The sequence below is a fragment of the Phyllobates terribilis genome, unplaced genomic scaffold, assembly GCF_046119375.1.
Source record: "Phyllobates terribilis strain yellow unplaced genomic scaffold, ASM4611937v1 Scaffold_11__3_contigs__length_659146591, whole genome shotgun sequence".
Classification (NCBI taxonomy): Eukaryota; Metazoa; Chordata; class Amphibia; order Anura; family Dendrobatidae; genus Phyllobates; species Phyllobates terribilis.
In genome coordinates, this window is record NW_027362771.1 from 104,930,153 (window position 1) to 104,946,029 (window position 15,877).

At 39.7% G+C, this 15,877-nt stretch overlaps 1 protein-coding gene across 1 annotated transcript in view; it reads left to right on the top strand.

Annotated features, from left to right (window-relative positions):
- LOC141165017 (homeobox protein EMX1-like) overlaps positions 1–14,136 on the top strand; it is a 31,055-nt gene extending 16,919 nt beyond the window's left edge. Inside the window, exons 2-3 of the mRNA XM_073650667.1 lie at positions 10,167–10,351; positions 12,942–14,136. Coding sequence (XP_073506768.1) covers positions 10,167–10,351; positions 12,942–13,109 — 353 coding nt within the window. The 3' untranslated portion in view covers positions 13,110–14,136. The remainder of the gene's footprint in view (positions 1–10,166; positions 10,352–12,941) is intronic.
- The last annotated feature ends 1,741 nt before the right edge of the window (positions 14,137–15,877 follow it).

The window sequence follows — 15,877 nt, forward strand, 5'->3', positions numbered from 1 at the left end:
ATGGTTCAAGAAGAAGAACCGTGTATTTCACAGCAAGATCATTTTTCTGCATGATAATGCACCATCTCATGCTGCACATAAAACATCTGCATCTCTGGCTGATATGGGCATAAAAGGGGACAAACTTATGGTGTGACCCCCATGCTCCCCTGACCTCTACCCCATTCAGAACCTTTGGAGCATCATTAAAAGGAGTGTCTATGATGGCGGGAGGCAGTTCACATCTAAGCAACAGCTCTGGGAGGGTATTCTGTCCTCATGCAAAACAATTGAAGCAGAAACCATCCAAAACCTGACAAATTCAATGGACGAGAGAGTTCAGAAGCTCCTTTCGAACAAGGGGTCCTATGTGAAAATGTAACATCACCTAGAATAAAGTTTTGAGTTGAAAACTGTTTGATTTCAGTTTCTAACAACCTGCTAATGCTTATAATTTCAAAAATGACCATTTTTTTGGTCTTTATTAAAATGAAAAGGTTGATCGAAAAGTTTGGGGGATCTAAGAGTGTGGCAACCCAGTAGTCATGATTACTTCGAATTCTGACAATATGAGGGTCATGCTGCAGGTAGTGCAGCAAGAAGGCACTTATGTGTCTTGCGCATCTCGGAGCCCCAAAATTATTTTCCGGGCTAGATGCAGCTAAAAATTATTATTAATTTTAAATCTGGTGAAGCTTTAGTATAGATGGCCTAATAGGATCAGTGCTGCACACTGCTACAAAGCCCAAATTATTTTCCAGTCAAGATACAGATAAACATGATTAGTAATTTTAAATCTGGTGGAGCTTATTATAGATGGCCTAATAGAATCAGTGCTGCACACTGCTACAAAGCCCAAATTATTTTCCAGCCAAGATACAGATAAACATGATTAGTAATTTGAAAGCTTAAAACGGTTGGTAGGGTGATTTTAACCAATCATCAAGCTTTTACTCTCCCCAGGATGACACAGGGGTAGAAAAGTCGTTTCGGATCCATGATTTGTTCATCTTTATGAACGTGAGTCTGTCTACATTATCAGTGGAGAGCCGCGTGCGCTTATCTGTCAGCACACCACCAGCAGCGCTGAACACACGTTCAGACAGAACGCTGGCTGCGGGGCATGACAAGATCTCCAAGGCGTAAGTGGCTAGCTCCGGCCATTTATCCAGATTGGAAGCCCAAAAAGAGCAAGGGTCCAGTGACACAGTCATGGCTTTAATGTTTACTTGGAGATACTCCTGTACCATCGTCTCTAGGCGTTGACTATGTGTCAGACTTCTTGTCTCCTGTGGCCTTGCAAAGGATGGGCTAAAAAAGTGGTGAAATGATTCCGCAAAATTGATGTTACCAGCAGATACTGTGGTTCTGTTACGGTTTGAGTGCTGAACACTTGACGGTCCCACGGTTGGCAAGTTGGAACTGTGAGATTCACTACGTGCACCACTGGTGTTTTGTGGAAAAGCACATGTAAGATTCTGCAACAGTCTCTGCTGATACTCCTGCATGCGTGCATCCCTTTCTATGGCAGGAAAAATTTCGGCAAATTTACTTTTGTACCGGGGATCTAACAGTGTGGCAACCCAGTAGTCAGGATTATTTCTAATTCTCACAATTCGAGGGTCATGTTGCAGGTAGTGCAGCAAGAAGGCACTCATGTGTGTTGCGCATCCAGGAGCACCAAGTCCCTGTTGTGTTGGTGGCGAGGTAACAATCATGCTTCCTTCCTCTGTCCTCTCCCCCCAACCTCGCACAACAGAAATGTGATCAAGGTCTCCCTCATCTGATGAGTCTTCCATCGGTTCGTCCTCCACTTCTTCCTGGGCTCCTGCACCTTCCTCACTAGTTTGGCTGCTACCATGCGCCCTGGTAAAACCATCTCCCCCACCCTCACATGCCTGCCGCCTTGGTGCTGCCGACCGTCTGGACCTTGCAGATGTTAGCCCTTCCGCATACAACTCCTCCTCCTCTACTTCCTCCACCTCCTCTTGTGCCACCACCTGACTCCGAATTCTGTTTAACATGTGCTCCAGCATGTAAATCACCGGAATAGTCATGCTGATAATGGCATCGTCAGCACTAAACATCTTCGTCGCCATTTCAAAACTGTGCAGAAGGGTGCATAGGTCCCTGATCTGAGACCACTCCTCCAGCGTGATTTGCCCCACCTCTGGATCTCGTTGGCCCAGGCTATACGTCAGAACGTATTGCACCAGGGCTTGTCGGTGCTGCCACAGTCGCTGCAACATGTGCAGAGTTGAATTCCACCGGGTAGGCACATCGCATTTTAGCCGGTGAAGTGGCAGGCCCAACGACTTCTGTAGAGATGTAAGTCGCTGAGCTGCGGGATGCGAACGGCGAAAGTGAGCACACAGCGACCGTGCCCTCTGCAGAAGGCCATCTAGTCTGGGATAGTGGGCTAAAAATTGCTGAACAACCAGGTTCAACACGTGAGCCATACAAGGCACGTGTGTGACATTGCCCCGGCGAAGGGCCGCACCCAGGTTTGCAGCATTGTCGCACACGGCCTTCCCTGGTTTCAGGTCCAGTGGAGACAACCATTCATGAAATTGGTTCTCCAGAGCTGACCACAACTCCTCCGCTGTGTGACTCACATTTCCCAGACATTTCAATGCAAAAACCGCCTGATGACGTTGAGCCCTACTGCCAGCATAGTAAGGAGGTGTGCAGGATCCCTTCTGCGCAGTTAGAAAGCTTGTGGCATGACCAGACAGGCTTTGGGTGCAGGTGGAAGACCGAGAGGAGGTTGAGGAGGCAGAAGCAGTGGAGGAACTTTGACATAAAGAGGATTGACGCACAACTCGTGGGGACGGCAAGACTTGGACAGCAGCCCCTTGTCCTGCTGTCACCATAGTTACCCAGTGCCCAGTCAGCGACATGTAACGCCCCTGTCCATGCCTACTCGTCCAAGTGTCTGTGGTGAAATGCACCCTGTCACACACAGAGTTTCTCAAAGAAGCGGTGATGTTGTGTGCGACATGCTGGTGGAGCGCAGGCACACCTTTCTTTGAGAAGTAGTGCCGACTGGGCATCTGGTACTGGGGCACTGCGACGGACATAAGGTCTCGAAAATCCTCTGTGTCCACCAGGCGGAAAGGCAGCATTTCTGTAGCCAAGAACTTGCAGATGGTGAAATTCAACCTCTTAGCTTTCTCATGGCTAGGAGGAAATGGTCTTTTACTTGTCCACATCTGAGGGACCGAGGGCTGGCTATTGTGCTTAGACGGGGTTGATAAGGGTGTCCCCGGCAAACTGCCGGTCTGTGAGGAAGATGCAGGCGGACATGTTAGGTTGCCTTGATCCAAAGGTGGTGCTATCGATGTCGGACAGCACTCAACACCAGCTGGTGTTACCACCTCCAAAGAAAATGATGACCTGCCAATCACGCTGGCTGTTGCGGGTAAAGAGGTGGCAGGTCTGCGCCCCAAAACAGGTGTGACTGCTGTCCCCCCAGTCACAGAGGATGAAGAGGCCGCGGATGCACAAGATATGGCAGACGGTGGTTGGCCCGGCCGGCTAGGCCGCGTTGTAGCACACTGAGCTTCCCACTGCAACTTATGCTTCATGTCCATGTGCCGGTTCATGCATGAAGTACTCAAACTATGTATTTTTTGGCCTCTACTTAGCTTTTGCTGACAAATGTTACAGATAACACGAGTTGGGTCATCTTTATCGATCTGAAAAAATGCCCAGGCTATGCAAGGCTTAGCACCCATGCGACCTGAAGAGCCACCACGACTTGTGGTGAGAGGCAGAGTTGTGTTTGAGGATGCAGTTGTTGACGTGCTTCCAGTACTACGTCTCTGTCCAGGAAGGCGCAACCTGACCTCGTCGTTACTAGCATCTTCCTCCACCTCCTCTGCTGACCTCATCTCTTGGCTGACTGTGGGTTGACAGTAAGTGGGATCTCCAACCTCATCATCATCACCCTGTGCGTTATCACACCTGTGGTCCTCAGAGCCAACCTGTTCCTGCCCTGACAAAAAACTAAAGTTGTCGCTCCAATCAGGTATTTGAGTCTTATCATCGTCTTCCTCATTGTCTCCACCAACAGGAGTTACAGTTTGGGAATGAGGGTCTACATTATGGTCAGAACCTTCTGCGTCTGGTCCTGGATCCGACTCATAAAGATTCTGGGCATCAGTGCAGATCATTTCCTCGTCTGGATTCACAGAAGCGCTGGAGTCGACCTCTGATTCCCAGGCTATAGTATGAGTAAACAGCTCTGCAGACTCAACCATCTGTTCTACCTCATACTCAGACGGGCAGCTGGAGATTTGGGAGCTGTGAGGAAGCAAGTGCGATTGGGGTGACACCTTTGAGGACTGGAGTATTTGTGATGTTGAAGTTGATGTGGAGGAGAGCCCACTTAAAGGAGCACTTGATATCCGTTGAAGCACCTGCTGTTTTTGTGCCTCATCTGGAATTTGTAGCGATTGGCGTGGCCGTAAGAAAGGGATCTTATCACATTGTCCGCTAAAAGAAGTAGACATTTTAGTTTGGCTGGAAGATGGTCTTTCTTCTGCAGATGTTACTGTTGCTTTAACACCTACCCCACGGACACAACCTTTTTTCCCCTTCCCAACACGCCTATTCCCCTTTCCACCAGCAGCAGGCCTTTTTCCACTCATTTTGGTGGTTAACTAATTAACAACTCTGGAGTTGTTTGCACAAAAAAACAATGGATGGGAACCGAGCAGAGCTGAGTGGCCAAACTGTGGTATTAGGCCAAAACTATTGGCTGGGTTAGATGCAGAAAAAAATTATATTCAATTTGCAACCTGATGGAGGTCAGTATAGATGGATTAATAGAACAAGTCCCACACACAGCTAGAAGCCCAATATTTTTTCAGAGGTAGATGCAGAAAAAAATATATTCAGTTTGCAACCTGATGGAGGTCTGTATAGATGGATTAATAGAACAAGTCCCACACACAGCTAGAAGCCCAATATTTTTTCAGAGGTAGATGCAGAAAAAAATATATTCAGTTTGCAACCTGATGGAGGTCTGTATAGATGGATTAATAGAACAAGTCCCACACACAGCTAGAAGCCCAATATTTTTTCAGAGGTAGATGCAGAAAAAAATATATTCAGTTTGCAACCTGATGGAGGTCTGTATAGATGGATTAATAGAACAAGTCCCACACACAGCTAGAAGCCCAATATTTTTTCAGAGGTAGATGCAGAAAAAAATATATTCAGTTTGCAATCTGATGGACGTCTGTATAGATGGATTAATAGAACAAGTCCCACACACAGCTAGAAGCCCAATATTTTTTCAGAGGTAGATGCAGAAAAAAATATATTCAGTTTGCAACCTGATGGAGGTCAGTATAGATGGACTAATACAACAAGTCCCACACACAGCTAGAAGCCCAATATTTTTTCAGAGGTAGATGCAGAAAAAAATATATTCAGTTTGCAACCTGATGGAGGTCTGTATAGATGGATTAATAGAACAAGTCCCACACACAGCTAGAAGCCCAATATTTTTTCAGAGGTAGATGCAGAAAAAAATATATTCAGTTTGCAACCTGATGGAGGTCTGTATAGATGGATTAATAGAACAAGTCCCACACACAGCTAGAAGCCCAATATTTTTTCAGAGGTAGATGAAGAAAAAAATATATGCAGTTTGCAACCTGATGGAGGTCAGTATAGATGGACTAATACAACAAGTCCCACACACAGCTAGAAGCCCAATATTTTTTCAGAGCTAGATGCAGAAAAAAATTATATTCAATTTGCAACCTGATGGAGGTCAGTATAGATGGACTAATAGAATGATGCTATGCCCAAAAGATTTTACTTCACTAGGTGCAGTAAAAAAATTGGTATTCTATACACAGGTGGTATATCTTGCAACACAGATAGGCTACTCCACTGACTAACACACTCTGCAATAGGCCAAGAAGGATTAGCTTTGCTAGATTCAGCCAAATGCTGTGAAAAAAACTTGCACAGCACTGGCACAGACCTGCCTGGCAAAAACTGATAGGAACTGATGTAACCTAGTCCTGAAAAGGACTCCAATTACAATTAGTTTTTACTCCCACAATCTATCTATTTAAGAGCACAGACCTGCCTGATAAAAGTCGTAGGAAATGCTGTAAACTAGTCCTTAAAAGGACTGCAATCACAACTATTCCCTACTCCCAAGCTATCTGTAGATTTGTGCGAAAATTGGCTTGAAATTAACAAGGTATAGCGCACACAGCAACAGCGGTGCCGTCTAACACGCAGCTGCAGCAGTGAGAAAATGGTGGCGACGGGGAAAATGGCTTGGTCTTATAGGGCAAGGACATGTGACATACACTGCCAATGACACATGCCCTTGCTTGTGTGAAAAAAAGCACTTCGCTCCGTGTGTGCGCTGCTGATAGGCTGACAGATTGCACCTCCCCACTGTAAATGCGGGAAAGAGAAAAAAAAAATGGAGATCTTCATTATTCCTGCAGAGATCCATCCCCTGCCCCTCCCCCCACCCCGCTGTACACTCAAACTTCGTATTAACATTAATTTTCATCATTACTGAGAAAAAATCCAGTTATGATTTTGGTGCACGAACAGTTATCGAACATAACCTCGAACAGCCGAATTTTTCTGAAATTGTTCGTGTTCGCCGAACGGCTCGAACACCGCCCAAAACAGCTCGTATTTGAGATTGGCGAACAGTTCGAGTAGAACAACGCTCATCTCTAATCAGGAGTGGAATAATCAGAAGAAAAGTATAATAGAAACACGTCACTTCTTCTGTATTAATCACCCACTCCTGGTTTTGGCTTATAAATACTGATGTAAAATACTGACCAAATACTGAACATGTGAACGTGGTCTTATACATGGAATGTTGGTGCCTGTGAGATTTCTACAATTCTATGACCATTTTTGAATCCATTTGAGCTATTTTTGAACCAGTTCTTAATAATGTGATTGTACCAAACCACAGATCGACCGATCTGTCTGTCTGTCTATCTATCTAATATATTGGCCCACCTTACCTCTTTGTGGTATCATCCATATTTGGCCAGCTAAACATGTCCATGTAATTGTCATTGCTGTAGTATTTATAAGGCTACATTGATGGTAAATATAAATTGGTGCTTGCTTTTTTTTTACCTTTTGCTTGACACAGTACAGTCATGAAAGAATTTCATTGTATTTTATGTGTGAAGAAGCAGTTGAGTATTTTTTCTCTTTTGCTGCTTCATGTACTAGTCTGTACCTGAAAGAACACTGTATTACTCATTTCTGTAGATTGCAAGTTTTTACTGGCACAGTCATTTGTATATTATAGCATCACATTAATATAAAGTAGTCATGTAAAACTATAGAAAAAAAATAATATAAATGTAGATGTATATGTATATATATATATTTATTTACATACACACATAAATATAATATAAAATGACTATATGATAAGGATATATATATGTACATATAATTTACATATATATATTCTAGAAATCTAGAAATATATGTGCATGACATGCTACAGTCAGCTTAATCATTTGTTGACTGCCCAATTACCTCTTATGGTTCACTTAATTCATGTAGCTAAGGGGGGAAGCTTTGAAGGGCAGTTCCTGAATACCTGAGGGCTATCTGAATACCCTGGAGGCCAGTCCTAAATTGATTGCCATTTGGCCTACTGAACATTAGCTCATGACAAATGATGAGCTTTTAAGTATTTTACCACCAGGAGGGTGTGAGCGATGTCCATAATGATGAGTGCACACTTCTATCACAACAAAGGGTATTTCGTTGCTAATGATAGCAGTTTTCTTAGTGAAGTTATCAGTGCCATCAATGCCGTAATTTTTTTCATTGTTTTATGTTTTATTTATATCTAAAGAGAGTGGAGAACTGTTGAATAATATTAGTTTGTATTATTTTTTAAACTTAAGCGCCTGGTTCTATATTTGGCATTCAAAACATACCATACATTTTTAGGGTCCTATCAAGGTAATGACATAGAAGACCCTGGTGGACCTATCTAGCCTTGCACAAGATCGATCTTCCTACAGATCATTCATCCATCAATTCGCCATGGCTCTGGATCGAGCCGAAGGCTGTTTAAAAAAATAAAACAAATAAGTATAAGAAAAACAGATTCTCAATTACTTCATCTAAATCAATATATTAGCATCACATAGAAATGGATAGGATGTTTTATCCAACATGGCTGTGCCATATGTCAATGAATTAAACTCGGTGTTCCTTTGTGTAACAATCTATTTACATATGGTGCCCTTGTCTGAAATGCTGAGAAATGAATATTTCTGTTTGTTGTATGAGCAAATATAAACAGACTTTTAAACAATGGATCAAGATAAATGGCAATAATGATACAATCAGAGCGTCAGTCTTTCAGTTGGAGCTTCCAATCCATAAAAAAGCCCAGAATTAATTAGCACAACATGGTACAGTATTCAATGTGGACACAAACTTAGAATCTGTAGATGGATAACAAAATGTCCTATAAGTCTACTAGTGAATACTAGCACAAGGGGAAAGCTACAATCTCCTAACAATGAAGGATCTCATTGCTGATTGTAAGGCCAGGTGTGGTTCTAATTGCTAATAAGTGGGAAAATGAATGCATGGTAAAAAAGTAGCCAATTTGGTTGTCATAACTCAGTAAAATTGAATATGTTTATTGTTTAACATATGTAAAGAAAGAAAGCAAAAAGAAGTATTTCACTGCATGAATATTCTTCATACATATACTGTATACACACACACAAATTTATGTAGTGAAATACTTAGTTATGCTTTCTTTCTTTCTATGTTAAAAGATAAATGCTTTAAATGTTACCATGTATATATTTATTTATATGTCTATTTATTTATTTATCTATCTATCTACTGATTACGGATTCATTTTGTAGAATTTAGAACGTTTAGAATATACTTCAGTTCTACAAAAAATGAATCTGTGATCTATTTTAGGCCATGTTCCTAGGTGCCATCAGTACTGCGTTTTTTCAGTTGCATTTTTTTGTGGACAAAATCTGCTGCATATAACTGTCCAAGCAAAGTGGATGTGATTTCCTAAAAAATCCTGCCCATTGTGTGTTTGAAGACACTGTTGAACTGTGTTTTTTCTGGTATGTTTGCTCTCTTTAGGATTCTGTAGAAAGCCTGTAAAAACTGAAAGAAATAAAAAAATACATGTAAAAAAACCTTCAGTTGCATTTTTAAGTGCAAAGTCAAGCTTTTCTGTACTTAGTACCACATTAAAAAATATGGCTTAAATTCTGCAAATAAATGGGGCTACACAGCAAAACCGCAATAATCAGGAAAGTCTCATAATCTTACATTAAGTAAGTCACACATAAAGAAGATGATGTAGTGAGCCGGCCAGTCACACATATGCTCACCTGATGCGGTAAAGGATTGGAGCAGGGCTGAAAATAGCAGAAGATGGCGATTGCTAAGGTTTTTAAAGTATATAATGAACATACATTACTGATAGCTTATGGATGGAGAAATTAAAAATTAAAAAAAAATGAAGACCATGTTCATGTCGGTGTCTAGATTTTTTTTTGCATTTTGTTGTGCATTAGATCTAGACTGATTGATCAATAAATGCATCTTGATGTATTTTTGTATCAGTTACCAGAAAAAAGAAACAGTGTCAATTACAAGATAACTGAGAAAAGAAACATAAAGACAAACATTAGTGTAAATGTAGCTTTGATTCTATTTACCTTTTACTCTCTGTGTTAGTATATTGGTGAGGTTTTGATAGAACATATATTTTTACGGTCAATGCTTACAATATCCTATTTAGTGCACACCACGTTTGAAATTAACTTTGAGGAAATATACACCGTCATACCTATAGGGAATCTGTCTGAATCCTACAGTCCTGAAAAACACAGTCAATTGCACTTTTCAATGCAACGACTCTATAGTATGTACAAATACTGACACTTTTGGTTATTGCAGTCAGCAGCAGACATATGCAGTTGTATAAGCAAATATTCGATATATCTGTTTCAAGAAATGCGGCGTTAACCCAACCATTGGTCCCATACAGAGCCCAGATCCCTAGATTTAAACAATTCTTGAAAATGTGCTCAACTAATATCAATATTGTTTCTTGCTCTCTTCATTTATGTAGTGATATAACATTTCTATTTTTTTTTACTAAGGTGAGGAAAATACTCCAGAGAGTTATCTACTTCAGGGACCTTTTTCACGAAAACCTAAAAGAATACGGACTGCTTTCTCTCCATCACAACTTTTGCGACTTGAAGGAGCCTTTGAGAAGAATCACTATGTAGTAGGGACTGAAAGGAAACAACTTGCCAACAGCTTGTGCCTCACAGAGACCCAGGTATAGCATGGGACACAAGAAACTCCATGGAATAGATGGGAATCATGCAAATACAGAATACACACATATATATATATTCTGTATTTGTATGATCTCCATCTGACATATATACATATATTCTGTATACGTATTGCTTATGCGAGAATCAGCTTTCTAATACAACGCTATTATCAAAATTCTCCCTTTACCTTTAGCATGAGAAATAGAGACTGAATTGTTCAATTGAACATTATGTGAAATAAAAAAAAAATCCATCATTTGTACATTGATATTTTCATTTCCTATAAATTTGTTGAATGTTGCAATTAAAGAGATTGTCTTGAAGGTAACAGATTTTTACAAAAGGCTCAGAATGGGCTGAAAAAAAATAAAAGAAGTAGCACTCGCATCAACTTTCCCCTGTCACCCCTGTTTCGATTCTGCCTTTTTCTCGGTCGATGTATTTATGTTGTTTCAACTCAGGACAATGCTACAGCCAGTGATTGGCTGCAGTGGTCACGTCTCTGAGTTGTGACACTGCCATAAAGGCCTATCAATTATTTTTTTAAAACTTTTAACCTATCCTAAGCCTTTAAGACTGAGATTTCCACATGATTTTGACAGAACGCTTCTATAAAATTGTATATAGTTGGAGGCACATAGACGTGGGGTAAACAGACTGCTGGAGGTTATAGGGGGCCATAATATGTTAATGTACATAAAACCTTTGAGATTTAACTTCCAAGAGCAATCTATGTTTTTTTGCAGCTAATACGAGTATAAATCTTTTGGTTTGCATTTCTCCCATTGTATTATTGATCACTTTTCTGGGTGATTCATTGATGACAGAGATGCTTTCAAACTGATGGATTTTGATGACTGCAACCTAGTTATAATGTAGACCAGGAACACAGAGCGCACAACTCTTTCATGCTCACTAGACGAGGGTATGCATTTCGGGAGAGCTGACCAATGCTCAGCCTGATCTCTGTGTATATAAAACAGAAAGAACAGCACTCCAATAGTTCCTGTTTTGCCTGAAGTGTTTTATTATTTTTCTAGATCCAACAAAATATGCATATGTTTGTATTATTTGTAAGCAAAGTCAAACCCTTTGTCAGGCTGTATATAAATAAAAAAATAATAATTATGAAAACCTATACATACAGAGTTAGTGAAAACAAATAGCACACAAAGTAAATGTCCTGGATCCCCAGGAAACAGTAATAATAATTCATGAAAGTTACATAACAAGAAGCGGAGCAACCAAAGGTATGGGAAGCACGGTAGCCTTGCAGCGCTGGGGTCCTGGGTTCAAATCCCACCATGGGTAATATTTGTAAGGAGTTTATATGTTCTCCGTGCTTGCATGGTTCTCCAGATTCCTCCCATACTCCAAAGAAATACTGATAGGGAATCTAGATTGTGAGCCCCAATGGGGCACTGTGAAGTTACTGGTGCTATATAAGCAAGTAAGTTAAATAAAAAAAAATAAATGGTGTTCAATTGGATATACTAAGTAAGGTAGTCTTTGTTTGTGGAAGACGTGTGGGCACAACAGATGGTGTCACATCAAAGCCAGATGGGTCTGTTAGTGGTATCTATTGTGGATAATGAACATAGTAGTGGTTGTATATATACATTTAGGCAAATGCATTTGTGAAATGAGAACCTGTGATTCCAAAATTCTGTGCTAAAAGCGAGTGAGAGAATACATGAAAAGAAGATGATGGTAATGGCAAGGTGGTGCCAAAGGTAGAGTCCCCTATAAGTAGACCTACAAAATAAAAATAATAAGCATAAGGGATATAATACATGTACTCATTACCAGTAACCCTATAAAAGGGCTATATTTAATGGCATAGATTATTTCCTAATAATAGGGGGTCACCCATGTAACCTAGCCAATGCTAGGAGTGAAAAATTGTAAAGCGACATTAGGCTGTAAATGTTATAATGTGACATTACAGTGAAAATAATCATGCAATTAAGTTCTAAAATATACTCAAAGGCAAGTACATCAGTGGGCCGGAGCTGTAAAATGTTGCTTAAAAATAATACAAACACATGCTGTTTTTTTTTATCTAGAACAACAATAAAATGCTAGAGGCAAAACTGGCATTATTGGAGTACTGATTCTACTGGCTTATATAAACTGTAACTTATTTTACACATGTTTCTCTAAAATAAATTGTACAATTGGAGTTGAATATTTCCAATGCCTATATTATATATATTGGGCCTCTTTACAATCTGGTACTGTTAGCATTGTTCAGACAGTGTCATCTGTGCAATGGCAACGAAAAGTTGATATATTATTCATTTATTTTCAGGGGGATTAATAGATAGATTGCAAAAAGAGTTCTAAGAGAAGATGTTTAATAGAAAAAATAAATACTCAGGACAGCTGACAGCTTTTTGGATAAGGTTTTTTTCAGATTTAGGTTATTGGTGAAAAACACACATCATATTTAGCCGTTTAAGAAAATAAATTATAACACCTCTTAGAATTTCCCTTCACAGACAACAAAATGATTACTTTACAGGTTGAAATTGTTAGCTGGCCATTAAAATAAATTACATTTTTTTCTACACATTTGTTTTTCTGTAGGTAAAAGTGTGGTTTCAGAATAGACGGACAAAACACAAGCGTCAAAAATTAGAAGAAGAGTGTCCCGATTCGCAACAGAAAAGAAAAAGCAGCCAGCATATCAACAGATGGAGAGTGGCGACATGTCAGAACAGCCCCAAGGACATTGACGTCACATCAGATGACTGACATTGCTTGTGTCATAAACTGCACATGTTACATGAACTCGGACTATCATGTCACATAATCACGTGTCCCCTGCAGAAGAACATCTCTGTCGGAAAATCTGCCTGCAGTGTGGACATTGGACAATGCACTTGAGTTGAAGTCTGTAATTTCATTTATTTTGCCTGGATATTTTGGCCGATCATTTTTGTCCTAAAAGTATCTAAAGACAAAACTCCAGTGATATGTCTACACTTACAATACAAAGCAGAACCAGATGACACACCCGAAAAGTGTCAGGAGAGTATAGCAATAAGAAAAAAACTTTTACCTCAGGAATCCCTATTATGTACGAGATAGAGCAATTGTAAATATATATTTAAAAATGGAAGATGTGGCCATATAAGAGGACAAATTCATATTAAACGTGTTGACGGTTGTTACCAAGTTTATTTATTAAGGCTTGTACATATTCCTCAGGAATTCAGTCTGAATATCTATTAAAATACAAAAAAGCCTAAAAAAGCAAATATTATGTTTTGTTACATTGTCATTAGAAATCACACTCATTAGTGGCATTCTCCTGTTTAATTTTCTTCAGTAAGAGGTAGGTAAAAAGCAGCACTCACCATTGACATCAGTGGTGAGTGCTGCTTTTTACTCATGTCTTACTGAAGAAAATTTATCATGCATCTTTCATAAGTTAATGACCACCATGACTGACATCAATCTCTGGAAAAGCGTTATTTATTACTGAGAGGTGTGTGATAGCATTGCCAGTATTTTCTTCGTACATGATTCTCTTGTTTAGCAGTAAGTGCTATCCCCATCCTTCCAATGCACTATTCTTTTACAGCTTTGTTAGTTTATTTTCAAATTTAAGATTGGGGCCATTTTGAATTTTAGTTAAGATCATCCATGGTCAAAACATTAATTGCACTTTTTTTTATCTATCAAGTGTGACAAGAAGACTTCTTTTCATAAAAATGATTAAAATATCAAATCTCCATCCATGTTAGCAGATTCAATCAATAGTAGTATGCAATTTAAAGACACATCTGATTCATGAAATAAATGTATTTCCCATAATACTGAAAGAACAATTTGCATTATGTATTTTTTTAGTTCTCCTCCTCTGTTGGTCCTACTAAAAATTTATGAAAACTTGACAAATGGGTGTTACTAGTTGGGGTATTTTAGAGACACACCCCTGTTGCAATGGAAATGGCAACATACTGTTTTTAATTGATTCATAAATTTACAAGAGGGCCTGCAGAGGAACAGCAAAAATGAACATTCTAGGAAATTGCTCCAGATTTGTTATTTCATGGGGAGCGCAAGAATTTACTAAAACAGACCTGTTGGAACTGGTGACAAGTCCTATATAAGGGCTTTGACCTTTATCACTATGGGCATGATTTAGCAATATTCTTACAGAAAATGTGCATGTATTTATGAATAATTCATCAACTGTTTTATCAAAATAACAAGCGTGCATTTTAGTCGTCCAGAATTATAGTCCAGCATTCTATAAATACAGAAATATTTGCACAGAAGTTGTCAGTGCTACCCTCTTCTCTGTCATTACTTTCTTCCTTACAGCTAATGTCTGACTTTCTATTCTTCACCCCTGTGTCGAGGCCACTGTTGCAGATTGCATCATATTTGATACCTAAAAATGCACTATTTTTCCAGTTAAAATGGCACACACCTTGAATGAATCTTAATGGATCCCTGTGTAAGTCACTATAATGTTCATTGGGTGCCAGTGGTATCCATCGTATGAAATGTCCAGCTATTTTATGTGTCATGATTTCTGTTGTAAACAGACAGTTACATCTCAAATATGAACAGAGCCTAATGCAAGTAATACTGAGAGCTCTCTGACTTAGGACTTGTGCTGCCATTCGTATTTTTGGTATGAGTGCTATCCGACAAAACATCAGATCGCACGTAGACCCATGTTATGCTATGGGGCTGTGCACATATCCAATTTTTTCCTCTGACAGAGTCTGTCCGAAAAAAAAAATCCAATATGCTTGATTTCCATCACTAGCATGATGACAGCCAAAGCCTCCCCACAGAAACCTTGTATTCCACTCCCATATAGGCAGTATACAGTGGCTTGCGAAAATATTCACCTTCTTGACTTTTTTTTGTCTATTTTGTTACATTGCAACCTTTGTTTAAATATTTTTGTAATCCGATTTATGTGTGATGCATCAATTCAGCAATAAATAGTCTAAGTTGGTGAAGTCAAGTGAGAAAAATCTAGGCATAAATTAAATTTATGGGATCAAATAACTAAAAATTGACATGTGGATAGGTATTCACCCAATTAAAAATTTCGGTTTCAAGCAATTACCTTCATAAGTCACATGCTTAGTTGAAAGAAGTCCACCTGTGTGCAATCTAAGTGTCACCTGGTCTGTCAGTATATACAAACCTTTTCTGAAAGGCTACAGAGGCTGCAACACCATTAAGCAAAAGGCACCACTAACCAAACACCATGAAGACCAAGGAGATCTCCAAACAGGTCAGGAACAAAGTTGTTGAGAAGAACAAGTCAGGGTGGGATTATAATAAAATATCCCAATCTCTGATGATCCCCCGTAGCACCATCAAATCCATTATTATCAAGTGGAAAGAACATGGTACCACAACAAATCAGCCAAGAGAGGGCTGCCCACCAAAACTCTCAGCCTGGGCAAAGAAGGCATTTATCAGAGGGGCAGCACAGAGACCAAAGGTAACGCTGAAGGAGCTGCTGAGTTCCCAAGCAGAGACTGGAG